This window comes from Hydractinia symbiolongicarpus, chromosome 1 (genome assembly GCF_029227915.1).
Source record: "Hydractinia symbiolongicarpus strain clone_291-10 chromosome 1, HSymV2.1, whole genome shotgun sequence".
NCBI lineage: Eukaryota > Metazoa > Cnidaria > Hydrozoa > Anthoathecata > Hydractiniidae > Hydractinia > Hydractinia symbiolongicarpus.
Window position 1 is genome coordinate 12,760,105 of NC_079875.1, and position 26,156 is coordinate 12,786,260.

Below are 26,156 nucleotides of genomic sequence, written 5' to 3' on the forward strand. Positions count from 1 at the left end.
TCAGCAATGACCCCATCCAAACCGAAATTTTTTTTAAAAAAAGTTTGTATACCTGTTGCCTTCACCGTATAGATCTTGAAACGCTGATGAAGATAATGTATAGGATTATGTACTTTTGACAAACGGTTGCAGAGATATCAAGGTTTAAAGGTTTTTTGATGACGTCATCAACCCGTCCATTCCGAAACGGATTTAGGGACCCAGGTTCGGGAAACTTACCCAAATTGATCCCAGGTGGTCCCTAGTTACCCATGCAGTGAAAAAGCATTGACGTCACCACCTCGTTTCCAAGTTATTAGCCCTCAAAGTTTTAGGTGCACTGTAATGGCTTCATTAATTTAATATACTTTTCTTTGACGTTAATACTATATTTTAACGGTAAAGTAGAACAATTCTATAGGCGATGTTTTATAGAATTTGTTAAAGAAAATTATGAAAAATATAATGGACTTTGCAAAAGTGACAGACAGACACACGGAATTGGCGTATAATTATATAGATTGACGTTAAAGTAGTATTATTGACGTCGCGCCGTAACGTGAGAAAATTTAACATATTAGACATGCATTTTTCGGCGACTTCAAAGAAATTTCGGCGACTTCACAAAAAAATAAACACATTCACTTTGACCGTCACATACACTTCGTATTATTACATAAGATAGCCGTATTCTGCTTGCCTGCAAGAAAAACTTCGTGCTATGAAAACACGACGTTTGCGATATATAAAGAACGGGCACACCCGTAGATTTATCAACGGGCTACCGACTAGTCAATGGTTTAATAGCCGTTCTCAGTTTGTGTATTCAAAATGGTTCTCCACAGCTTTCTTTAGATCCAAGCAATTCATTATGCCAAGTTATCTTCCACAATCGTGTTCAAAAATTTTTATAATGACTGCCTAATTTCAAAAATAACATCCATGGGCAATGACTTATGGCCTCATGTTACACTCACGCGCTTTAAAGTTAGGATCAGGTTATATGGTTAGATCCGAAACCTCAAACTGTGATAATTTTTTCTGACGTCAGCATGATCCATTTTCTCGATTTCCTGAACCTTCACAGGCAACCTGTGACTAGCGCATTTTCTCCTTACCCGCTCAACGTATCTGCCCAAGCATAACTTTCGCAGCCTTTCTCCTGCAGAGCATTCGACAGCAGATGATGTTTTGTCATTTCAAAAAATAGCTAAAAACTGACTTTTTCCAAAAATATTAAGCACACGAGTGTAGCCTACGAAAATAACCACCTTCTGGCTGTTGGCTTTACACGCCAAATATGGAAAAGAGGAACGAAGTAAGTAAAAAATGCACGAAATATGTAAAAGATGCACGGAATATGTAAATGATGTACAACAAAAAAATAGGAAACAAATTCTACAACCAGGCGGATGGTCTCTTCATCCGATCACCTGCGTCGCCATGTTTTGCCGAAATCTACATTCAAGGAATAGAAGAAAATAGTATCTACTCATTGTTACACGCACCAAGAATTTGGCTAAGAAAAGTAGACGATACGTTCACTGTTACAAAACATAAAACCGGGGACACCTTAAATGAGCTGAATAACATTCATTCAAAGGTAAAATTCACAGCTGATGAAGAAAAGGATGACCAGATCCCATTTTCGGATTGTTTAATAATGAGAAAAGATGATAATACAGTGAAAACAAAAGTGTATAAAAAACCTACGCATACGGGACAATACACAAATTATACGTCAAACCAACCTTTACACGTAAAATTATCGACAATTAAAACTTTAACGAGAAGAGCAAAAACCATTTGCACAGAAGAAGCAGACCTCAAAGAAGAATTGAATTATATACAAAAAACTATGCAATTAAATGAGTTTCCTAAGAACATCGTAACAAAAACGATAAAAGAAACATTAAACAAAGAATGTAATGGAAGAAAGCAGACAGATGACGACACGAATTCAATTTGATTGTTTTTACCCTATGAAAAAGGCATCTCAGAACAAATCGCCAGAGTATGCAAGAAATTTAATGTAAAATTAACACATACGAAAAACAAAGCGCTAAAAAATGTTGTAAAAGGCAACAAAATATTAAAAAACGGAAACCAAGACAATGAATCAGGTGTTGTATATAAAGTAACGTGTGTAGATTGTGGAAAATATTACATAGGAGAAACAGGAAGGAAGTTGACAACACGAATAAAAGAACACGTCTCTGGAATGTCCAAACACATTAAAGAAACAAAACACGAAATGAACTTTGAGAAAATAGAAATTATCTATAGGGAAAACAATTTTATTAAAAGAAAATTTAAAGAGGCATTAGCGATTAAACAACACAAATCGGATTTATTGAACAAAAAAGATGAAATAAGACGATTATCTGAAATTTGGGAAAACATATTATAAATTTTAACGACTTTTATTGTTAATAAACGATTTTTATACATTTTATTTTTATCAAGAGAATTTTTAACATTTTGTACATGCATTTTGAAAGACGTTTTTAGTTGTGATCTGAAGATGCACTGACAAAGATCACGGAGAAAATTTATCAAATTTAATTTGTTATTTATTGCCTTAAACCCAAGAAATATTTGCTAATTAACAAAAGATTCCCACAAACTACGAGCTAACAACTGGCTTCTTACATTAGCATCCAGATTTCAGCTGTATGTTCAAAATGGCTGGTAACTTTATGCTATAGCATCAATAAATAAACTTGTTTGAAACATGTCCATGTTGGCTAAATCTAATACTCGGAATACGACATAGCCTTGAGTTTTTCTGCGGTGCAATCTTATTTTACCGCGGATCATATAGACCTTTTTGAATGTTTCCGCGGTGAGCCTTTTCGGCTTTAACAATTGCGTGGCAGGCAAAACAATACCAGCGCTAGTCTGTATCATTGCACAAAGGTATTATTACGACTTTACATGAATTTATGCCGATCAGAAGTTGTCCATCAACACTGGAAGATATTTTAAAGCCTCAAGAACATTTCCGCTGAATAGAAAAAAGCTGAGAAAGACCATTCATCAGCAAGCTTTCGCACCTTTCTGCCTGGCACACAGTTATTAGAGCCAGAATGGCTTACCGCGGAAAATGTAAACATTAAAAAAGGTCTATAAATATATGCAGTTTCTTGCCATCCATATTTTTTAGGCAGAAAAAGACAGGCAGTATAGAACGAAATAGATAACAACCACTTCACTAAAAAAACACTAGAAGCATACAGTGAATTTATTGATTCTGCAAGGTAGCCCACTAAACAACAAATCGAAAATCAATTTTTGGCTTTGACAATTACTAACATGAAAATAGCATTTGGATAATAAGAGTCAAATTCTTATTTTTAAACACCGTTTAAGTTTAGTTAAGTCGAAATAATTCTCATACCCTGAGTCGCAATGCTTTTTTTTGTACATCCTCAATTTTGACACTCGATCCACAATTACTCACAAAAGATATTACAGGCAAATCCTTCAAATTAACAATCGACGGAAAAAGTAATTCCAAGGTATAATTTGTCGCCGTTGCATTCCCTTCGTTGCTAATATGTATGTCTGAGATAGATTCTGTATATCTAAAACAAGAAGTTTATTTACTTTTAAAAAGATACATTATAGTGCAACGTTCTTTTTCAGTCGCTTACTTGTCGAAAAGTTTTGATTTAATTTTATTAACCCCACTCAACTTTCTAATAAATTCAGAATAACTCAAATACATGATGTGTTCAAAGGTGACGTGTAGCACCATTTGAATGAGAAACTACCCCCCTCTCTATTTCAAACCTAGGAATAAAAATCAACCCAATTTAATTTATTAAATTCGCCACAGAAAAAATAAACAGATAGCCCGACTGATAGCCTTGTGGTAGAGCGTTCGCTTTTAGTGCGGGAGGTCTTGGGTTCAAACCCTGGCCGAGTCATGCCAGAGACTATAAAAGTGTGAATCTATCCTTTCTGCTTAGCGTTCAGCATGAGAATAGAATTGATATCTTAGGCGGTTGTCTAGTTGAGCGATTGCTGTGCTTTCACGACTTTCGTAGCTCAAATGGGAGCTTTAAATGCGCTAGGACCCCTTCGCAGGACCCTCGTTGATAGCAGTACCAATAGGAACTGAAGAGGCTATCCTGGGTAAATAATATTAATAATAATAATAATAAAGATGTTATCAAGAACATTAGTCTGGCTATTCGTTCGTACGTTGGTCTTCCTTAAAGGGGGATTTTCACGAAGCGAATTGAACGGCGAATTTGACGGCGAATTCGACAGCGAATTCGATGGCGAATTCGCTTTTCAATTTTCACGACAAAATGAAATAGGCGCCAAAGTCATTGTTTACATTAGTTAACCGCGTTCTGATTGGTCAAAAACTAGCAGCGAAACCTTTAGCCGCGAAAAAGTAGGAACTGTTTCTACTTTTCAGCGAAGCGAATATTTCGATGCACAATCAAAATAAACAAAACTGCGCATGCTCAGATACAATTCGCCGTCGAATTCGCCGTTCAATTCGCTTCGTGAAAATCCCCTTTAAGATTTGGTGCGTATGCTCGGTAAATGGTGTGCAAATTTCCTTACGCAAATCAAGGGTAAATTCATCTTGCTGATATAAATAAAAAAATTTAGATGATTACGTACCCAATCGGTTGTTGGTCTCTGTTAAAATGAAACAAAGGGAAAGGCTTCAATGTTGCACGGGATTGGTCGTTTGCTTGCATTTGAGTCACAAAAGCATGACGAATGTACATTCCATAATCATTTCGGTGTTTCACAATAAAAGCCACAAATAGTATGTCAATGTTTTCTGAAGAGTCTCCCATTTGAAAAATAGAAATAGGAAATCGTATTTATTATGCTGTTGGTTAGTCGCTTCGTTAAGTGTTCACTGTTGGTACTACTTATCAGAATTAAGTAGTAGAAATATTTTGTTTATCTACACGGGTTTTTAGACTGAAGCTGAATGTATTTTTTCGGAGTTTTGCGAAACGACAACATAATAAACCCGAAAGTGTATATCAGTATGTCATAAATACCGGTTTTGTGTCTTTTTCTGTTATGTAACTGTTCAATATGTAATAAAGTATTGCTTTTTGCTATCATATGGTTCTAACTTAACGAAACAGAATTCTTTAGATTTTACGAGGAAACTTACCTCAAACTTTGTTCTATAGCGCAACTGATTACCAGTGAGATTGGCTTTGTTAAACAAATTTATGGTCCCTATTGACGCCTTGTATGTGTATCTTACCCCGAAATCATTTGCTGCAGTATACAAGCGTCCATTTATACGCGGAAGATTATAGTCATATTTATATATGTAAACCAGACCAGTTATGGCTGATGCTAAATCAAAAAAGAAAGCATAAATTCTTTAAAAGTCATACTGTTTCTAAAATTTACTTAACACAGTTACTTAATAACGTTGGGTCAATTTAACCCTTTTAGTGATTATGGCACAGAAAGCTGAAAAAAATTCAAATTTCCACCTGGTGAATATTCCACTCACAAACGATATGTTATAGACTGCTATGTCAAAAAATGCGGGAAAAGAACGAGAAGCAATAAATATCAAACGTTTGAAAATTGGGTCAATTAATTACAAGTATTTGTTGTTAGCCCGTGGAAATCCACGGAAATTCACCCTAAGGAAAAATCCAACCAAATATGGCAGCTACTGGCAGCTATCATATTCGGCTCACAATAGATGCACTATAAAAATTTTCAATTAGAGCAATGCCTGCATTTTGCTGAAAATATTACATCGCTAAAGCCCTGAAACATATACAAACTATTTTTAGGGAAAATAGATTATAACTTTTTATTAAAAAAAAAATTTAAAGGATGTGAAGAAAAGTAAATATATATGTAACTAGGAATATTCTCCAGAAGATTTTTTTACAGAAAAAATCCCATATAAGTTTCAAAATTACGTGTCACTTTTTAAATCGCCATTTGGGGTTTTTAAATACGCGGGAGAAGACGAAAAATTAAATTTTTTATTCCACTGAAAACAACAAAACGGAGAAAAAGCAGCTAAACCAATCTATTTCTCCGTAAACGGATGAGAGTAATGACATTGGAAGCAAACATGTACAGAGCGTTGTTTTCAGTTATGGTCAAAATCTTCTAAATCTTATAATAGTAGCACATAGGTTCATACTTCAATACGTAACAAAATTTTACTCGGTCCTAATTTTTGTTAAAATTTTAATTTTCTTGCACCTCGTGTTTTAGACTATTTATAAGTCCTCTCGCAGAGAAAAAAATTCCTATACAAATGGAATAAATGCCAACTCACAGCCTTGCGCCTAGAAAGCACCAAGTAGCGATGCACAAATATTTACTGCGCGCAAATTTGGGTTTTTTTATCTGCTAACTTTTTTCTAGGCTAATTTCATCATCATCATCATCATCATGTATTTGGTTCCATTATTTACAAATGGTTCTTCTCCTTAAAAAAAAAAAAAAGAGAAAAGGTTAAAAGTTATTTGCAAATAAGTTATGATAAATTTATACATATAATACAATTAATAAAATACTATAAAATCCCACACTTAAGATAAGTCAAGACACATGGTAATTGGAACAGAACGCTGAGAAAAGGCTGAAAACAGGGAGACAAAAGAAAATTGGAACGTGGAAAAAGTAGAAGACAAAAGTGCATAAGTTCGCCAATTAAATTGTAGCTTAAATAAATTGAATAAAATAGACATAAGTAGGCACATGTTGCTAAGTAAATTGGGGTAGTAGACACCAGGACGCTAAACCACAAAAGATATATGTAAAATATGATGAAAATTATTCGCTTGCTAAAAGTTAATTTGTTGAAATCGATTGAAGAGTTGAAGTACCATTCAACTGATCTCAGCAAGTCGAGATTTTCAATATTGACTTTTTTTACCTTGTATCAACATAAACGGTTTTAAACATGCTGTTACTTTAAATTCACTATCATTCCTTTCTAACATACTTACATCGCCTCTTTTTGTTAGGCAGGGATGCTATATTGAGTACTTGATACGAAGGATTAAGCATATTGGTGTATGACATGCTAAAGACGTGTTCTTTCTTCCTGCTTCAATCTCATACTGTTCAGGCATTTCCAATAAAGTCAGTGATAACTCTAAAGAATGGAAGCATGTTATTAGTCTAACTTTAACACGTCAAGAGGCATGTAGTGTGTAACGTACAATTTTTGTCTCTGGCTCGCAATTCTGATGACTGTGCATCGAATGCAAACAGTACGGTAGGGAGGCCATAATAGCACTAAACGGAATAAAACGTAGAAGCCATTTACAATCGAGGGAACATAATGAGAATATTAAAGAATTCTATTTTGTTGTTTAAGATTATTATCACAAAGATTCTAGCTGTAAATTTACGACGCCAAAAAGTCACCAAAGTAACTTTTCTTACCACGCTGGCTACAATGGTGTTCTCGTTTTATTTTTATATGGCGCCTGGAGAAGAGCAGCTTTATAATTTGTGCTGAAATTTTTGTTTCTAGTGTTTTTCAAAAGACATAAAAAGAATTTTAAATTTCTTAAAATTTTAGTTTTTCCCAATTTTAATTTTTTTTGCCTGCTTTTGTTTATTTTCCTAATTACATTTGGCTTTTAGCAACATTCTCTTACCTTCAACATGAGGTCCAAAAATGCATGTTTTTTGTTCCATTTGGACTTATGGGTATGATATCCGTCATGTTGGCCAAGCATCTGCACACGTTGGGGTGATAAGAAATCCCATTGTAAAAGTTATTATAATGTTCCGTTTGGTATCTATAGCAAATACTAATACATTCTGTCATAGTATCAGCACCTTTGCTATAAATTCTTGCAGCAACTGGAATTCCATCCTCTTCGACGCATTGTGCTAAAATTTAAAAGAACTTGAGGTAAATCACCAACAAAAATATCTTACAAACATTGTGTTAAAAAAGAGTAATGATAAAAAAAACATTTACTCTTTCTTTTTAATAATATAAATACCAAATCGGTATTCGAGAAACAACAGCTCCTCTAGTACCGAGCATTTTTCGTCACTGTGGAATTCTGCCGCCTACCTTCTCTCTTGCAGCCAGTATCCTTTTGATTAGCCTTCTTTGTTATGACTTTTAAATATACTATTTACCGATTTTTATACTGATCTGTTAGACCTACCAAATTTTTAGTTCCCACACTTGCAAAAGCAATATTTCACTGCCACTACGCCCTAAATAAAATCCTTGAAATCGGTATAATGTAATACCTATTCAGCGCTTAGCTTCGAGGAAAGGCCCAATTGGAGTTCGAGGGGGGGGGGGGGCGTTGTAAGCTTACCCCAGCGGGTCCGTGTCAGTGCACAAAAATTAACGCACCCTAGCAGTTGAATTGGCTTAAAAATCAAATGAAAAGCTTATCCATCTAAGTTGGCAAAGTTGTTACTTTCACTTAAAATTGTTTTTTTTTCTTTTCTTACAGCATAAACAATATACCTGATACTAGTAACTTTGTAAACTAACTTATCCAGCCATTTTGTGCTAGTATAGAAATGTCAACTTGTAGAGTGTACGAAGCTTCACGACTGCCATCTTCTTCACCGAATTCACAAGTGTATGTCTGAATCACCCAAATAATGGTCTTGGATTGGTCAGCCGGTTAAAGAGAATTTTGCACCAGCTGGACTGCAGCAAAACTTGGACCAGAAAATATTATGCCCTGAAAGATGCGCGTTTTGCACCAGTTAAAGTGATGTAAAAGGTAAAGCCGAAACTGATCTGTTATCTATTGCCTATGGCTGGTCAAGTAACAACTGCAGTGAAATGTTTGAACAAAATAATAATACTTTATTAAGATTTTACTCGAAAATCAAGAAAAACTAGGGTTTTTTTGACGATTTTTGGGATTGTGCCATGCAAACTAAGTATAACCGTGAAAATATGTTAAATAACTTTTATTTGTTTGTCAAAATCTTTAAACAGAATGCGAAAAGTTCGTTCTAGAACAAAAGTTGATGACGCAACAGAAACAGTGCTGCAATTATTGATAGCTACCATTTTATTCCTTTATTGACATTTTATTTAAACAGGACATAAAGAAAGTATGGACAAGAGAAGGGAAAGAAGGGGTGGCAGCCTGGAATTAAAATGTTTCATGTGGTCTTATAACAAGTTTAAAGACAACCTAAAATATGTCGCAAAAATATTTTTGCAATGGAAGTAGTATGCTGAATAGAGCTTTTAGTTCATAAGTAATTTATGGAGAATTGTGTTAGTCAACGTATTTCATTGGGACGGTGAATTACATAAATAATTTATTCCATTTTATTTGTATTACGCAGTCGTAAGTCGCTGGAAACATTCGTATGGATTTACCTGTTGCTAGTCGCTGCTACAATCTTTTGCTCACAGACAGCAAACAGCGTAGATGTTACAGAAAATGACGTAACACTTTCTGTGTTCAGAAACAAGTGAGATGTTGTTGGGTTTCATACTAATCATTTTGCAGTGTTAATTTTTGTGTATATCTCTATAATAATTGCCGTCGCCTGTCTGTCTCTACGCTAAACTGTAGCGCAGTACCCAGACACACGAAATGCAGTGTATAAAGGACTGGCAAAGCAGTGGATTTATTCAAGCATCACCGACTATTCTCTATATTAATAGCCGTCGTCTGTCTGTCTCTGCGCGGACCCCCCGCTGAGTTAGAAAATGATGTTAAGGAAACACGAATATCAAATGCGATATATTTTTATCCACTTTGTTGCGACGGCTAAATATAACGGACGGGCGAGCCCGTGGATTTTTCCACGGGCAACGACTAGTCTCTTTAATAAGAGCATCGTCTGTCTTTCTCTGCGCAAAATGGCATTGCAAGTAGCGAGACACACCCAATGCGTTATATAAATAACGGGCACAGCCGTGGATTTATGCACGAACCACCGACTAGTCTATGTTACTTTGACAATTTTTTGTTGGTGAGCTAAAAAATGGTAGCTGAAAGTAGTGCGGGTGAACTCACGTAGATCATCCACAGGCTAACGACTAGCTAAATCTGATGCACTGAACGTGGCTGATAAAGCCCAACACTTTTGCCTTTTACATGTTTTTAACAGTATGATAGTACACAATGGTGTTATACTAATTGAGTGTAATGTCTCTTGCCAATACAATGTCAGTTTGATTTTAAATAAAATATACTTACGATATGCATCAACTTTCCTGATCACCTTTACCAAATAAAAAAGCGAGTTAAAGGAGAGGTGAACTGCTGAGTAAAAGTTCATGATCACAGTGTTGATTTTAAAGACCAGACCGGCTGGCTTGGTCTGCTTCATAATAATTCAATTTTCAGCCTTCATAACAAAAAAAAATCTAGAGACAAAGACTAAGAATGTTTTGATATTGAAAATATTCTTAAGGTATTGATGTTTCTCACATTAAAATGGTAAAATTGTTGCCTATAACTTTGCAGAACAACAACACACTAGATCCAAAATATAAAACAGTCCGTTAAAAATAACAGTTTTGGTTACATCTTTGGGAGTGCTGAATTATTTATAATACAGTATTTTTAGACATTTGTCAAACGGGGGTCTAAATTAAAAAACAATGAAATATATTTCTCCTTGTTGTAATGGTAACAGGTCAATACGCACAAAATAATGAATCAAGAAACAGAATAAACAAAATAGCAAAAAATATAAAACAGAATGTGATAAAATATTTTTATTACTTTTTACTACTGAACGTACTGAAGAAATTGATATTGTTGTTGAATGTTTTCGGTCTGTATACTTATTTAAATTTAGCGCCATCTCATTATAACAAACTTTATCGTTCGAAGCTCGTAGTATGTTGTGGAAAAGAGACTCAAAACATGAAAAAAATGTTGTTGCTCGTTACAGATATTTCTTATGTTTAAAAAAACTTAAACAAAGGTTATAAAATTCTGTTACTGCTATAGTACGTAAAATATTATTAGTTATCTCAAGTCAAAAATCTTATTTTTGATAAATACTGGTAAGTACATCTAAAACCTACTTATTTTCACCCCATACAGTCATAGAAATTATATCAAATTGTTGTTAAAAAGATATGTAGATACTTAGTTGTGAAATATCTCTTTAATAATAGCCGTATTCCGTCTGTCTGTCTGTGTGTCCGCGAAAGCCGTGTCCCGTAACGGAAACACGAAATTTTTAAAATGCGCACCAATACCAAAGGCGATATATTTCTGTCCACTTTGTTGCAACGGCTTAATTTAAAGGACGGGCGTCCCCGTGGATTTTTCCACGGGCTAACGACTAGTCTATATTATAATGCCCGTATACGTCTGTCTGTCTGTCTGTCTGTCACGCAAAATGGTAGCTTAGCTGCGACGGCCGAACCCCTGGATTCTTCCACGGGCTAACGACTAGTTTTAATAAATTATTTGTAATTTAAATGTGCAATTATGAAAAACAAAGAAAAAAACTGTCTTACCATTAAAACAATCAAAATATTTTTAAGCATCATCACATTACATTTCAAAGGTTCAAATGAAATGAGAGTGAAAAAAAGCATATTTACAAATATATATTGAACAGAATTATTTTAACCTTTTAATATTTAGTTACAATTCAATTCAGGATTTAATGCTTGTATACGTTGCTTGGACGTTTTTCGTTAGTGAATGTATATCTCGGAAAGTCCATTATACTTGTTGTCACCGCTGTCATTTATGACTATTAATACTCTGCTAAGAGATGGTTTTTAAATTTTCAATCAACAAAAAATAAATCAAAGTTTAATTTTGTGAATGTTACTTTGAATATTTTGCTTTTTACAGCGTTTTATGCAGTAGAGAAAAAAGTTGAAGAATCTTTCAAAAATTACAAAAGCCTCCTGATGTTTAAAAATTAAGAATGAACAAAAATATTCCGCACACCTTTTTGAACTTGGTTAACCCAAAATTCATTTAAAAATAGAAACTGGTAAATAAATGGTTGTAAAAAGTTGGGGATTGTCGTTTTTTTCTAATTTAAAATTTGGAAATTTCTGCTGACTCAGCAATAATAAGTCAAATTCATTTTTGTATGCGTTAACGTCCATAATTTGGAGAAATAGTAAAAAAATGCATTTATACATAAACACTGAGTAAATAATGTAGCTGTTCAAAAAAGGGTGACTGTCACCTTAAGAGTAAAAACAGGGCGCACGCTTATTATGGTAAGATATTTCGCCAACAATTTGGCGGAGCGTTGACAATGTTGCGCCCTTAAAGGCGTAATGGATTAAAAAAAATAGCTTTTACTGAAAGTTCTAAAATTAACCGTGATCAGAAAATAGCATGTATAGCAGACTGGGGCTATATACTTCCTATAACAATATGTACTAAAGTCTTCTCTTTGTCGTATCGCATTTTACAAAATAATGACATATAAGGTCATGAAGAAAATTAAAGTTACATTGGAAAAGTGTTTTGTCGAATTGTTTTGATTTCCAGTAACTTGGTTTTTGGTGGCACTTTCTTTGTCTTTGTCAAGAAGAAATGGTATCTCTGCTTCAATAACTTCTTCTTCATCATCTTCATCATTACTTTTATTATAATTGGTATCTCCACTATAATTTTCACCTCCCTTGTACTTATCACCCTTCTTATTATCGTTATCTCCATCATAATCTACTTCGTCATTCTTTTTTTGTTCTTCCTTACCATTATCACTTTCTTCTTTTCTAAAATTTTCATCATCTCCATCATCTTTATTATCGTCATCATCATCATCGTTGTTTTTACTATTATTTTTGAAAGTATTTCCCTTTAGATGGATGTTATCGGCTGGTTTGTTACAAAAATCCGTACTACAGCAAAAGGTCTAAAAATATTCAAAAAATATTCTCAAAATAGAACTAGCACATGACTAATGTAGTCCTTCAACCCCTTTTAAGTAACTTTAATTACTTCGTGCTAACAGGCGGGCAAGGATGCACGAAATGGTGATGCGAGAATTATGCAATTCGGGCAGAAATCAGAGGACCAGCAGACCCGTGAAATCTTCCACGGCTAACGACTAGTTGTAAATAAAAGATTTGGTTACGAGGTTTACCTTGCATGTTTGGATGGTATGATCAATGGACATCTGCATCTGACACCACATGTCACAAGGAAATCTTTTTTTATCGCATATGAAGTTTGTGTGGGTTTCAAATCCATAAGCGTTATTATCGTTATAAACCAGCGTCGTTGCGCGACATTTATCGCTGCTGAACGAGCAGTTGTGTTGCTTTACAGTAGATAATAATCGATTTGCTTGAAAGGAAACACCAGCATAGCATCGTATAGCTAAATCTAAAAAAATATTCTTCCATTTACAATGTAGGAACTCAGACCTTAACCTTTTCATATCTTTGTAATGTACAAAATCCAGCCTGCTGGTAACAGTGGTTTTGCCTTGAAGGAAGAGTTATGCGGTTAGTTTTTCATTATCCAGAAAACTTTATTTTATCGGTTAAAAACTCGCCTCTAAAGGTCGGCAAAAATATTAGTCACTTGCCACATTTCCTTTTTCCAAATAATTCATAAAATACCATTGTTTTTGTTTAATATGTTCCCTTGGAAATGGAAATGGTTAGTAAACAACCATCCTTCTAATAAAACAATTTTTACTCAAAGTATAAACTAAAAATGTACTATAAAAAGGAAAAACAAAAATCGGCATAAAAATATAATCGACGTAAATGGTTAGCCGTGAAAAACAACTTGGTCATTTTCTAACCCCTTTTTTTACTAATAAAATACTTGCTTCCGCATGCAACGTGAAGTAAATCAAAACTAACTTGGCTATTGTCATATGTTGTAAAAAAAAGTGTGAAACTGACAAAGAAACTTTTTTCTCCGTGCTTTTGTCAGTAAAATTTTTATATTAAAAATTCGACGTTTTAGCGACCTAGTAGGGCTATCTACAACAGAGAAAACATTTATGTATTTTTTTTTCAATGCGCATGCGCATATCAGGGTAAACCCCCAATAATAATGATGTCATTTTCTATATGGCTCGAAATAAAAAAATTAGGTTTGCGGGTAGAAAGTCAAATATTTTAACTAAATTATAATATTATATATGCAAGTATTTCTGATAAAAACACGCACAGAAAGCGTATATAGTTTTCTAAAGTTTGTGTATTTCAAAGTATATTTGTCAGTTTTGCATTTCTTTTGCAATTTGAACAGCAGCCATATTTATTTTGATTTTGTTCACGTTGTCGCTTTCATTTTATTTTTGGCTCACTTTTCATATAACGAGCTTTCATGAAAAGTTATTAACACCGACGTTGTAGATAGTGTCTGCGCTTGTTTCGAAAGATAATAAAGGGGCATGTGGTGAGATATTGTTTTGGCATTTACTTTTTTTTTCTTTTTTTTTGTATTTGCATCTATTCATGTAAATAAATGCAAACATTTATATAACTCTAATAATTATGATTCCATAGCAAAAAGAAAAGAAGGTAAAAGCGACTTTAAATGAGACACCGTTTTTTTAAAAAAATATCGTCACGGAAAAATTTCGTAAACTTTCGTCACAACCAAATTATTTTGTGACTTATTTTTAGGATGATAGCTAATCCTAACCAAGAATTTTCTGTGTATACAAGAATACAATTATTTTTTTACTTTCTTTATTTTTACTTATTTTTTCATTTGTTACAGCACATTTATTTCCTAATACATGGTCAGAAATTCTCTTAATTTAACTAGCTATTTACATCAGCAATTAAACATTCTTCGAGAAAAACTTTCTGTGTTGCGAAATGTTTTTCCTAACAGGAAACTCTAACAGGAAAAGAAAAAGTTAAAAAAATAACACATTTTTGTTAATTTTATAACATGCAGTATTTTAACGTATAAATAGCTTCGCTTACTCAAATCTGCCATCAAGCTTGCTGCTAAACACAGTCCCAACATAGAAGCCATGATTAGACTCTCCAAGAGCCTCACTCCCAGCAAAAAAAGAATCGTGGCTTCTTTATTGTGTTTAAATACGATTTAACAAAGTACTCGCATCATTAATTATTTATGTATTGATTTCCGTGATAGTTAAAATTTCCGCTATCTGGTTTAAAACCATACGTACTTTCTTATCACTTTTGTTTTTATAATAATGAAGAAAGAGAAAGTAATTGAAATAAATAAAACTCTTTATTCCAACAGGCGCCAAACAAGGATATGCCTGTTGTAATTTTTATTGGGAGATTTTAACTTGTGATGATGTCTCTATTCCCTATGTTAAAAATATCCGTATGATATGATATCAGTTTTAGCGAAAAAAAATTTGTGCTACGGGTACAAGAAATAACAAATGCGATATGTATTTATGCACTTTGTTGTGACAAGCGAATTCCGGTGGATTTTTCCACGTGCTACTGCCTAGTTTCTATTGCTTTTTAAATCTAAACAAATTTAAAGAAACAGGTTTGTTTGTCAAGGCTTGGAAGGCTTTGAACTTCAGGATTTATCAAGTGTCTAGGTTTTTTGACGTGGCAACTATCATTTTGTATCAGAATTTTATTTACTCAGCCAAGAGAAGAAGCAGCCTATTCGTTTTATCTCATTACTCGTATATAGTATAGTATTATATATGCACAAAACGACAAGTGTTGCATATACCGTGTATAATCCTATTCTTAAAGCTAGCCAATCTGCTTGTTTCTCGCGCCATAAACACGCAGAAATCAGACCTATCATAACGATGACTTCTTTAAAAGTTGTTGTGTGGATTGTTTAGGGAAGGTCTCTTTTTTCTTCGTATTTATGTTTCCACATGCTAAGATGGACGTTTCATCGCGTTTACTAGCTTTATTGAAAGTTTCAGTTGACGCAATGTAAGATTCAGATAAACAAATGCATATCATGGATTAGGAACTAACTAGCCAGAGTTATTTGTTTAGCTAGATATCAGGGCACTTTATTCAAGGCAACTTCACTCTTTCCTTTTGTGTTATCTTAACCAATCTGACTTTAACTAAGCTCTAGCTTGGGTTTAGAATATAGCTAAGCTAGCCCTGAAATTATGTCTCTTGTGCTTTTACAAGCTAAGTAGCTGCACCCATTAAGTGCTTATGTAACCAATATTTTTCTTTGATTGTCTTGACAGATTAGTATGGTTTGACAACAAGATACCAAAGTTGCGTGAATGCTACTTATTAAAAGGACATAGGCCTATCTTAATGAGTGTACTCCTGTAAACCTTCCACATAGGTGAGTGACTTCAAGAATTTACAGAATTAAGATAGTTAATACAGCTAGTCTCTATATTAATAGTCCTACTTTTTTCCTCTGCTTGATTACGAAGTCAAAGATATATAGAATATTCATGTATGAAATAGAAAATGCGATATGATTTTACCAATTTGTATCCCCAAAAAGGTAAATTATTACTTGAAACTACGGATGCTCGAAATATCCCTGTGGATTTTTCGATTGGTCAACAAAAGTGTTATCAATATTCTACAAGAATGCCTGGACAGACGAATCTGTTTATCTTTTCAATTTTCATTTCCTTCTGTTTTTCACTTGCCAAAGTTTAGATATGTAAGTGATAAAATCTATTGAAACTATTTCTGCACATATCAAACAATCTTTAGAATGTATAAAACACACTAAGGTGCTATGGTATCGTTCGCAACTCAGTGTTGCATGGTAACTTAAAAGGTTCCAGTGGTCTTCGTAAATAATATGACCTTAAAACCTTTTTGTTTCTTATTAAGCCGTTATGCGTTTAATTTTTTTGTAACAAGCTAATTACGCCGGACTTCGTGGTCCTTGATTTAATGTTCCGCATCGCTATTGTCAAAAAGATCCTGGAATTACGCCCCTCGGTGATAAAAAGACGATCTAGAACGTTCGCAACTAATCATTGAATAAAATCTAAACTAGGGCAGTGTAAAAACACCGGTACGACCGCTTATCGAACTCCAGTTATCAGAAAGTTAGTAGAAAAGTTCATACGGTGAATAGAACACCTTGGTAATGCCTTGCCAATAAAAGGAAATTTCTATTTTAAAGTGTATATGCGACCTAAATGTGTGAAAAGATATTGTAGTTTAAAGCGTAGTTCACACTGAGCGATAACTAGCGACATCCACCAACAACTAATGACATCAGGTAATTTTTTATCTGGGTGAAGTGAAAATTATCGTTGATTATCGTCCTGTGCAATTGGCTATAAATAACGGCCAATATGATGGAGATTTGCCTTTCGTGAGAAGTTTTCGTGAAATCTCGTTTATCTCCATAACAATAGACTAATGTTTTGGGTAACATGGCACCCTAGCTACAAAGCGAGATTTCGGATCAACCTGGTGACCGCCTTCAGGCAGTCGATCACAGATTTTCGATTGGTCTAATTTGACCCTCGAAAAAGTTTTGCAATATTTGGACAAAAACCACCGCTGAATGTGTTTTCGATTAAGGATATACAATTTCCTGCTTTTCTCTGATCATTTTTGATTTCTTGTGTATATATATACACAAGCACTTAGTCTTTATATAAATCCACGAGATTGAATGTCCTTTATATATCGCATTTTGTGTTTCGTTTGACGACTTTTCTCTCGCTCAGAAACAGACAGAATGCGGGTATTAATAGGCCTTAAAAAGAAAGTTTTTTTGCGCATGCTTGGCATTACTTTCGGCATGGAAAACCAATGTTAACGACATTAACAAGGACAAGTTTATTGACCGGAACAATCGAGCATGAGCGATGAACCATGTTAAAAAGTTTAAAAATTTTTGTTACGCGATATTTTATTTAGACCCCTTGCAAGGTGCGTTTTAAAAGACTGGTACCGTTTTACTGTCCATTTGGTTTTCTGACGGAGCAAAATTTATAATAATTTCGGAAGGTATTAAATTTAATTGATATTTTTCTATTGATTTTGATGCTAGAGAAGTTAGTAGCTACTATGATAAATAATGTAAAGGAAGTCAAAAATGCTGATAATTAAAGTAACTTGAGTGGTTTTAGGCTGGGCTACAACAGGTGTATGTTTCAAAGATGAACGTGTTTATACTGGCAATCTGTTTTCATTGTAAGTCTTGATACACTTTTTTTTGGAATGCTGACTCATTTCCTACTACTATCAAGGAGAACTTACTTCTTTGAGTTTTTGATCAAAGAAGATTATATCGATGGCGAAGCAGCTAAATCTAGCGTATTAACTGAAGGGCAGATTAACAAATTCTTAAATTACCTTATAAGACCTCTAGCCTTGAGAAAAAGGATTCACTACTATCAAGCCTTACATTCTGATATGCAAAATTATAATCAAACAAATCAAACATAACCCTTTAATCTTTGGTGGTAAATTCGTTCCTAAAATCAGACAATTAATCTTTAGTATAAAGAACTTAGCTGTGGTATATCCCCTTAGTAATCTTTTATATATTTTGAAACAATCACGAAAGAAAATTGCATCCCCTGAGCTAGATGCAAGTAAACTTGCAAAGATGATGGATCAAGTCTTACTAGATCTTTCCATCAGCTTTGCAACACTTGAAAGTTTAGTGCATGTTTATTTACATATAGTAGCATGTTAGGATTAACCACAAATCACTTTACACTATGACGCCACTAAAACAAAAATGGGATTTTTAACTTTTGTCGAAGCTGGTTTTTGTTATAACACTTCTAACATACAGCTTTATAAAAAAAAGATTTATTCTAATGTAAATATATTTATCCTTGACATTATAAAGTTAAATTAGGCAAATATATAAAGGAAAAAGATGAAATAATTGAAATAATTAATAATTGGGGTACAATTGCAGCCTTCACCCCTTAAAACATTGCGGATTTTTTTTCCTTTGAAAAGAAATCTAGATATGGTTTAATATCAGTCATCAGATGTATTTATATAATGAAAAGTGTTATACACAAATATATCTGTTGTAATACCAAAATATTATGCTGCCATGCAGCAGGCTATCGTCTTGTTTGCATTCTTACCTTGCTCTTTTCCCTTTAGTTAGTGCATCTCTTCCTATTTCCAAGGATAGTTCACCATTCGAGGTAATAGAGAAAGTTAATAAAGGCAAGTATTAAAACTGCAAATTATTGTTCCTTTTCTAAATCTTAAAAACATAAATATAAGTGATTTACACTAGCAAATTTTACCTTGTAATAAGGTTATGTGTAAAACTCCACACAAAAAGGCCCATTACATGAAGACGGGTTGAGATTCACCCTGGGATTTGGGTTACAAAAAAACTTACCAGTGGTGAAATTATAAACATTTCACCACTGGTAAGTTTTTGCTCCATACTCTACAGTTGTTCTATAATGTAAATTTTAAAACTAATATTTAACAAAAAAATTTACAAAATATTAAAAAAAACCCACACCGCTTTCTTCTCCTCTTAAAGTTTTTCATTTCGCATATCAACCTAAATTTTTTTAAACTTAGGGTGAAACTGTACGTGTAACGGGACCCAGGTAGTTAAAACTTACAAAAACCTATGTTCTAAGAGTGTTAACTGGAACTTAACAAGGGATATTTTTCGGTAGATTTGAAAAATGTTATCGAAGGTGACATCCGACGTGTCGATAACGAACAAAGAAAATCTGATAATGTTAGCGTACGTGGGCTTTCAAGCGACAAGCAATTAAGATGGGAAAATGGCGTCGTACCGTACGTAATAAGTGATGATTTTTGTAAGTAAAATATAATTTTTGCCCTGTATTGCTGTTCTTGACATATTGACAATATTGAGAGTTGAAAGTATATAAAATTGAAAGTATATATTATGCATTTACTTCTCCGCCTCTTGTTATGGGGATAGAGAAAAAAACAGCGAACGCAAAATGTGTAATAATCAAACAACAGCCCTTCATCACAAAGCTATGAATTTTTCAAATTATTGAAACGGTTTCTAAAATAAACAGTGCACACCTCTTTGTTCTTACATGCGCAGTTGGTTGGATGATTTAAAGTTTACGCGTCACACTTAGAGTGAAATGAATGGAAAATATCATTCATTAGCCCATATTTTAAGCGTGCAATAGCAAACAAGGTATATTTTGTATCGACATTATAGCGATAAGCGAGTTCCTGTGGTTTTTTTGAACCTTTTTTTTGCAAGATATTTAGTCAATACTTTCCGCATATAATCCTTCTTTACATCCTTCTTTCTTTACAAGTATTTTCTTGTTTTCTACTAGTTCTATCTTGTTCTCTACCAGCGCGATCTTCCTTTTTCTCTGCTAGTGTCTCCATGTTCTCTACCAGTGCCCTGTTGCAACATTGTCCTTCAAATTTAAGATTTTTATTTAAATCTCCAGAGAGATTGAAGCTAATAGTAAGTTTGTTTGTTTTGCTTCTGCATTGTACCTGCATAAAACAGTATCAGTAATAATTGTTTCTAGACAATAATGAACCAATGATGATAGACACTGTATATGGTTATGTTTATGGAATTTCGTGCATTGTACTTCTGTGTGTGTACATATTGTTCTTTAGGTTTCAACACTGCATACTATACATCTATATTGTAATACCCTTATTGTAATACGTTTGTCTGTCTGTCTGTCAAGCAAAATGGTAGCTTAGCTACATAAGTAGGGAGACGCACGCAATGCGGTATAAATAGGACGGGCAAACCCGTAAATTTTTCCACGGGCTAACGACTAGTATGATATAGCTAGCGCAAATACTTGATTTGATACTTTTTAGTTTCGTTATATATTTCGTAGTATATGAAGCTGGATGTTCATTGACTGTCAGCAGGGACACTTCTTATCAATAGTCGTCTGTCTCTGCCCATAATGACTGCATCGCAACTTTATTTCGGATCCCTAAATGAGTCATAATTTTTTTTTACTGCCCTTGAATAAATCGAGAGCATTTTTCCTTTGACAAAAGCTCTGCTGAAAAAAAAATGTTAGTCACCATTTTGCTTCACAAACCTTTTTCTTTCCTTATCACAAAATTTTAAGCACAGAAAAATCAACACATCCGGTGTAATGGGGAATAAGGAAGCAGGGAATTAAGACTTCAGAGTCATAATTCCTTAGTGAATTAGGATTTGCAGTCATATTTTCCTAGTGTTTTAAGACTTAGGCAGTTATAATTCCCTAGTAATTTAGGAATTCATCGGTGAATTAAAACTCCAACGTAATGGTTTATCAAAACCATAACCAGCTAATAATTTGAACCAATATAGTAGAAAACTTAGTCCGAATAAATTCATCTGCATTCGATATTGAAAGCAACGAGATGAAACTTTTTTTTATAAAAAGCTATATTTCATACAACAACGTGTACATCTTTCAGGCAACTAAAAATCTATTAACAAGGCTTGCTTAAAAAGACGATAAAATGGTCAATTAGTGACGAAATAAAATTAAGAAAATAAGAAAAATTCCCTAGACGCTTTTAGTTCGTTCTTAAGAAGAGGCCTATGCTTTTTAATATGCAGTGCTTCTTTCAGTTATAAGATGTAACAATTAACGGATGTGTCAATAACTGATGTATTGTTTTCAACAGATGTAACATTATAGTTCCTTTGTTTGTCCTTATCAATTTCAGGTAAATAAAAATGCATCATTTTGTGAATCAATTTGCCTCCGCAATGCTTTTTTGCAATATTTTTTTTAAATATTCCCAATGCATTTTTTTTCTAGCGGAAGATCAAAAAGAAAATGTTATCAGGAAAGCTATGCGTGGGATAGAAGCTGTCAGCTGTATTCAGTTTCGAGAATATTCTTCGCCACCAACTAGTCTTCCTTACCTTAACATTTTAAGTAGTGATGGGTAAGTCTGCCTATTCTTGTAATTCTACAGGATATGCTATAGTTTTCTAAAGCGAAAACACACTCTCAACGAGACAGGATGTGTGTGAAAATAAACTAATTGTAAAAGCTTTGAAAAAATAATCCCGCCTCTCTGATATCCGCTTCTCTAATAATCCCGCCTCCCTAATATTTTGCACCTCTCTAATATTTCCGCATCTCTAATATTTCCGCCTCTCTACTAAACCAGCCTTTATCTCAAAGGTGGAAACTCTAATGCAGAAATGATAGAGTAAATACGGTATTTTAACACGTTGATATAAAATATATGATATAAAAATAGAATAAGATGCTTGGGGTTAATGATGCCATGGTTTATTCATTCCACTTCAGCAAACTATAGCAGACCTACTCCCAGGTGGGCCTATGTTACCCGCACATGAGAAGCCATTAGCTTGTTTCTAACCGTTGTTATCTACTCTAATGGCAGTTAGAGTTCAATTTCGAAAAATGTGGATGAAAATTAGTAAACAGGTATTAAAAATTTCAATTCTGAAATTTGTCGTTTTTAATAGATATTTATTTTACAGGTAATTCGCACTGCTACAATGTATTGGACACAACCGTATTTAGACCCCGTTTACACGCATTTTTTCATGCCGGCATGAAACTCCTGCCGGCATGAGTTCATTTCGGTGTCTTAAGGAAAACCTATAACTGTTCACACGTCGAAGCCGACATGAAATTTCATGCCGGCATGATTTCATGCCCGTCCTTACTTGTACGGCATATCGTATAGATGTATCCACGACGAACAATATGTTGCATTTTTTTTCACGAGAAACTAGTTGATAAGCTAAGATTTCGCAAAAATTTTAAAAACCGAATCAGCCTTGAAATACAATGTAGCTAGATTAAGAACATAATAATGCGAGTCAGCAAATTCTAAAAATAAAGATTTCTAAAGATTTTTTCCTTTTTTCACGAATAGACATTTTTGACAACAACGTAAGTGCCCATCCACAAATTCTTTATCACCATCTGCATGTAAACGGATCTTTTTTTAAGTCAAGGATAATAATATTTTATTTAAATGTGAGGTCAGTTATGATATACATTTATGAAATCAACTAGACTTTAAAGGCAGAAACTTTTGTATATAAAAAAAAAAACGTTTTGCGGTTTTTTGAACAAATTTCACGGAAAAACTTTCGCAAATAAGCAAAAAATAAATTTTTTTTAACTATTATTATTTCTGATGCTTTGTTAAAGGTATAATAATTTTTTTCAATTTCCCACTCAAGATCAGTTTCGTCATCGGTTTCTCCATCTTCAGCAATGTACCACTGAATTTTGCTACCATATAACAATTCAAATTCTTTTACCGTGTTTATATTAAGCCTGTGGAACATTAAGAACATTTGGGGCTGGGAAAATGTAAAAAAATAAAAACATCAAGCTCCAGCTGATATTTAGGCGTTCTTGTGGAAAAAAATGTGAATGTCCTCAAAGCACACAATTTTTTTTTTTCAATAAAATTTGTTTCATTTTAAAAAACGAGTACCAGGTTCATATTGAATCAAGTTCAAATGCAAATATATCTCTTCTGCTATGGAAAATTGAAAACGTATATGCCTGTAATGCCTGTACTACTAAATGACCTGTGTACTTCTAATACTGTATTTCTTTTAAAGCTGTTGGTCTTATATCGGAAAGAATAGCGGTCCTGGAGTGGGTCAAGAGCTGTCACTAACAATCTTTTCGTGCACGCTTCCTTCCATTGCAACTCATGAATTTTTGCATGCTTTGGGGATGTTTCACGAACAATCACGAATTGATAGAGATCAGTACGTAAATATACATACAGAAAACATTATTAAAGGTAAAAAAATGTATTCAAGCCTGGCCTTTATAATATAGCACTCACTGGTTTTCACAGTGCTTTACCTATTCTTAACCAAACGTTAAGTATTATACAGTACATGTGAAGCAGGAGACGGACGTCTGTATTGTGCTCCATTTGTACTTTCAAGTTTCTATAGAATTGATAATAACGGCACTAACCCCTCTCAGTACAGACTAATAGTGTTGTACGGGTTTTTAGGAAAGGAGCAACAATTTTCTTCTCATAATACAAACAGCCTAAATTCACCGTACGATCCAGATAGCATAATGCATTATCCAAGGTGCGACTTATTTTTCCTTTTAACTCTTTTTTTTTTGTTTCTTCTTTTTGTCCCTTTATTTCATCGTATACCAACTGTGCCTAAGTCATCAAGTTTTGTGTTTAGAAACGCTTTCTCAAAAAATGAAAAACCTACAATTACTTGGAAAATTGATCCATCGCGAAAACTTGGAGGAAACGTTTTAACTGCCAGCGACATATATCAATTGAATGCGTTTTACGAATGCCCTTCCATGCCAAAAACAACACCATCAACAACGACAATAGCAACCACACCATCAACAACCACAACAACAACGACAACCACAACGAAAAAGCCGACTACAACGGCGAAAAAAACTATGACTACAACAAGAAGGCCAACTACAACAAAGTCGCGGAAAGCAACAACAACTGCTTCTAGCTCAACAACAATAGCAACCAATCCGAAGACGCAAGTTCCACCTGGGAGAGTGGAATGCTCCTTTCGTAACCAGAAAAAGATTTCATCGATATGCTAGTTGGTGTCAGTAATCTTTCTTTATAAAGTATGACATGTAAAGGAATACAAAATTTAAGGAAGAAATGAAGTTGTGGTGTTTTTTCAGTCTCCTTCACATAAGAAAATACTATGGACATTTGGTTTGCAGCTTTTTCATTTCTTAGTCAAAGTAAATAAACCAGGGTTTTTCGCTACTTTATTTTAACGTCGTAGAGAACATTAGAATGTAGCAGACCTTTACCAAGCCTTTCATGCGCATCCAATGTATCTTATGGAAACATGTTGTTTATCCACAGAGAAAGGAAAGTATTGAGTCGAAGATGATCGCAAATTGTGCTCATGTAGCTAGTTGTTCTATCTAGATAATCTTTGTGATATTTTATTTAAAGTATCTGATACAATGTCGAAGAAAGTAGTTTCGGAAAATCGGGTTTTAATTTTTTAAACTGCCCTACCAGAATTAATTTCCGCGAAATTTTTACAAGGATAAAATTTATGTTTCGCGTGAATATTCTTAACTAACTTAGCAAGTCTTAATATCTCGCTACATAAATTTTGCGAATTTTTTTTTACTGTTTTTCACAGAATTTTATGCAAGCTTCTGGTGAAGAGTTGAAATTCACATACATATTATATTTTGTTCTAGGTGAATCAGTAGAAAAAAATAGTGTGAACCAAATTTTCAAAATTGAAAATAAATCAAATTTTACGAGAATCAATTTTTGCAAATTTGACGAATAGCAACTTTCCCAATAACTTTAAGATATTGACATAGACTCGTAAAATTTGCGAAAATTAATTACTAAAAAAATAAATTCCCTTAAAGTAGTTGCAGGTATAACTTAATATTAAGGATGTCAAAAGAAAGCTGCCAGAAGCGATCGACGTATAAAATAATACAACTCTATGTAGGGTGAAAAACATTCGCAAATTTAAAAACTTAAATAGTTCGGCGTAATCATTGTAATTTGATGCTAAGGACCAAATATCAGTTATCAATTTATTATTTTTTACCATTTTAAGTAGTTTATTCCAGCGCATTGATGACCAACACATATACAGGCATTTTTAAATAAGGCTAACACCACAATTTTTGCCCGATGAAAGTAATACAAACTTTTCAAAGATAGCTATCAGTTAATTAACACAACATGAACTGTTTTGAGAAATATTACCCTTGGTTAGCGAATCGATGTCAAAAGCTCGGACTATCCTTTTGACCTCACGTAATAGATAGATAAAACAGTTTGTATTGTATTATTGTAAGCATTGAATGAGTAAATTATTTTGCTTCGATTCATTCTGCCAACTTGTTTGATGGGGTTATTGGGCATACGTTAGGGTAAAATTTCCGCAGAGGTAGCAACAAATTTAGTTAGGGCGCCGTATCGATTTATTTTTTTCAAGAAATTTATTTATCTGTTGCCTTAGTGTGAGTGTTAAAACCGCTTGAGCTTCTTGTTTTGGATTATATTTGAAAACACGGCGCTGTGGTTTCGTCTGTTTAACCACGATCGCCACCTAATTGTAAATTTAGGGGAAGATCCCCTTGTTTTAACTTAACATTTAGGTTTGGCCCAGATTTTCTTACTAGATCCATCTAACATGTTATTAACAGTAAAGCGACTAAAGAAGATACGTAAATAAATCTAGAGTAAATAAAATGAAATGAAGTTATTATTTGCATCTCTAACTTTACTGCTTTCTACATAAAATTGACTGGATATGAATGCCTAGACGTTTTGGTAATTATAAGGCTAA

The 26,156-nt window shown here is 33.8% G+C and overlaps 3 protein-coding genes across 4 annotated transcripts; 1 reads left to right on the forward strand and 2 right to left on the reverse strand.

Annotated features, from left to right (window-relative positions):
• Positions 1-2,831: 2,831 nt before the first annotated feature.
• Positions 2,832-5,131, reverse strand: LOC130640291 (uncharacterized). Its single transcript, XM_057447140.1, has 2 exons — positions 4,624-5,131; positions 2,832-3,566 (listed from the first exon to the last, which is right to left on the reverse strand). The coding sequence occupies exons 1-2, from the start codon at positions 4,803-4,805 to the stop codon at positions 3,374-3,376; spliced, it is 375 nt and encodes a 124-aa protein (XP_057303123.1). The 5' UTR covers positions 4,806-5,131; the 3' UTR covers positions 2,832-3,373.
• Positions 5,132-12,333: 7,202 nt separating this feature from the next.
• LOC130640275 (protein PFC0760c-like) lies at positions 12,334-15,095 on the reverse strand. Its single transcript, XM_057447139.1, has 3 exons — positions 14,864-15,095; positions 13,051-13,292; positions 12,334-12,819 (listed from the first exon to the last, which is right to left on the reverse strand). The coding sequence occupies exons 1-3, from the start codon at positions 14,913-14,915 to the stop codon at positions 12,367-12,369; spliced, it is 747 nt and encodes a 248-aa protein (XP_057303122.1). The 5' UTR covers positions 14,916-15,095; the 3' UTR covers positions 12,334-12,366.
• A 4,415-nt stretch (positions 15,096-19,510) lies between these two features.
• Positions 19,511-24,867, forward strand: LOC130630277 (zinc metalloproteinase nas-14-like). 2 transcript variants are annotated; one of them, XM_057443824.1, is made up of 4 exons: positions 19,511-21,751; positions 23,424-23,611; positions 23,834-23,915; positions 24,021-24,867. In XM_057443824.1, exons 1-4 carry the CDS (start codon positions 21,537-21,539, stop codon positions 24,412-24,414), a joined length of 879 nt encoding a protein of 292 aa, XP_057299807.1. In that variant the 5' UTR covers positions 19,511-21,536; the 3' UTR covers positions 24,415-24,867. The 2 variants fall into 2 exon arrangements, with proteins under 2 accessions (XP_057299807.1, XP_057299727.1); XM_057443744.1 differs by having other exon boundaries at positions 23,834-24,867.
• The last annotated feature ends 1,289 nt before the right edge of the window (positions 24,868-26,156 follow it).

Coding starts and splice junctions, on each gene's coding strand:
- LOC130640291 (XM_057447140.1), bottom strand. CDS start 4,805: ATGGGAGACTCTTCAGAAAACATTGACATACTATTTGTGGCTTTTATT. Junction 3,567..4,623: donor AGAGACCAACAACCGATTGG/GTACGTAATCAT, acceptor TTCTTGTTTTAG/ATATACAGAATCTATCTCAG.
- LOC130640275 (XM_057447139.1), bottom strand. CDS start 14,915: ATGGCTTCTATGTTGGGACTGTGTTTAGCAGCAAGCTTGATGGCAGAT. Junction 13,293..14,863: donor AAGCTTGATGGCAGATTTGA/GTAAGCGAAGCT, acceptor ATATTTTTTTAG/ATTTAGCTATACGATGCTAT. Junction 12,820..13,050: donor ATACCATCCAAACATGCAAG/GTAAACCTCGTA, acceptor GAATATTTTTAG/ACCTTTTGCTGTAGTACGGA.
- LOC130630277 (XM_057443744.1), top strand. CDS start 21,537: ATGCATCATTTTGTGAATCAATTTGCCTCCGCAATGCTTTTTTGCAAT. Junction 21,752..23,423: donor AACATTTTAAGTAGTGATGG/GTAAGTCTGCCT, acceptor TTTCTTTTAAAG/CTGTTGGTCTTATATCGGAA. Junction 23,612..23,833: donor TACAGAAAACATTATTAAAG/GTAAAAAAATGT, acceptor ACGGGTTTTTAG/GAAAGGAGCAACAATTTTCT.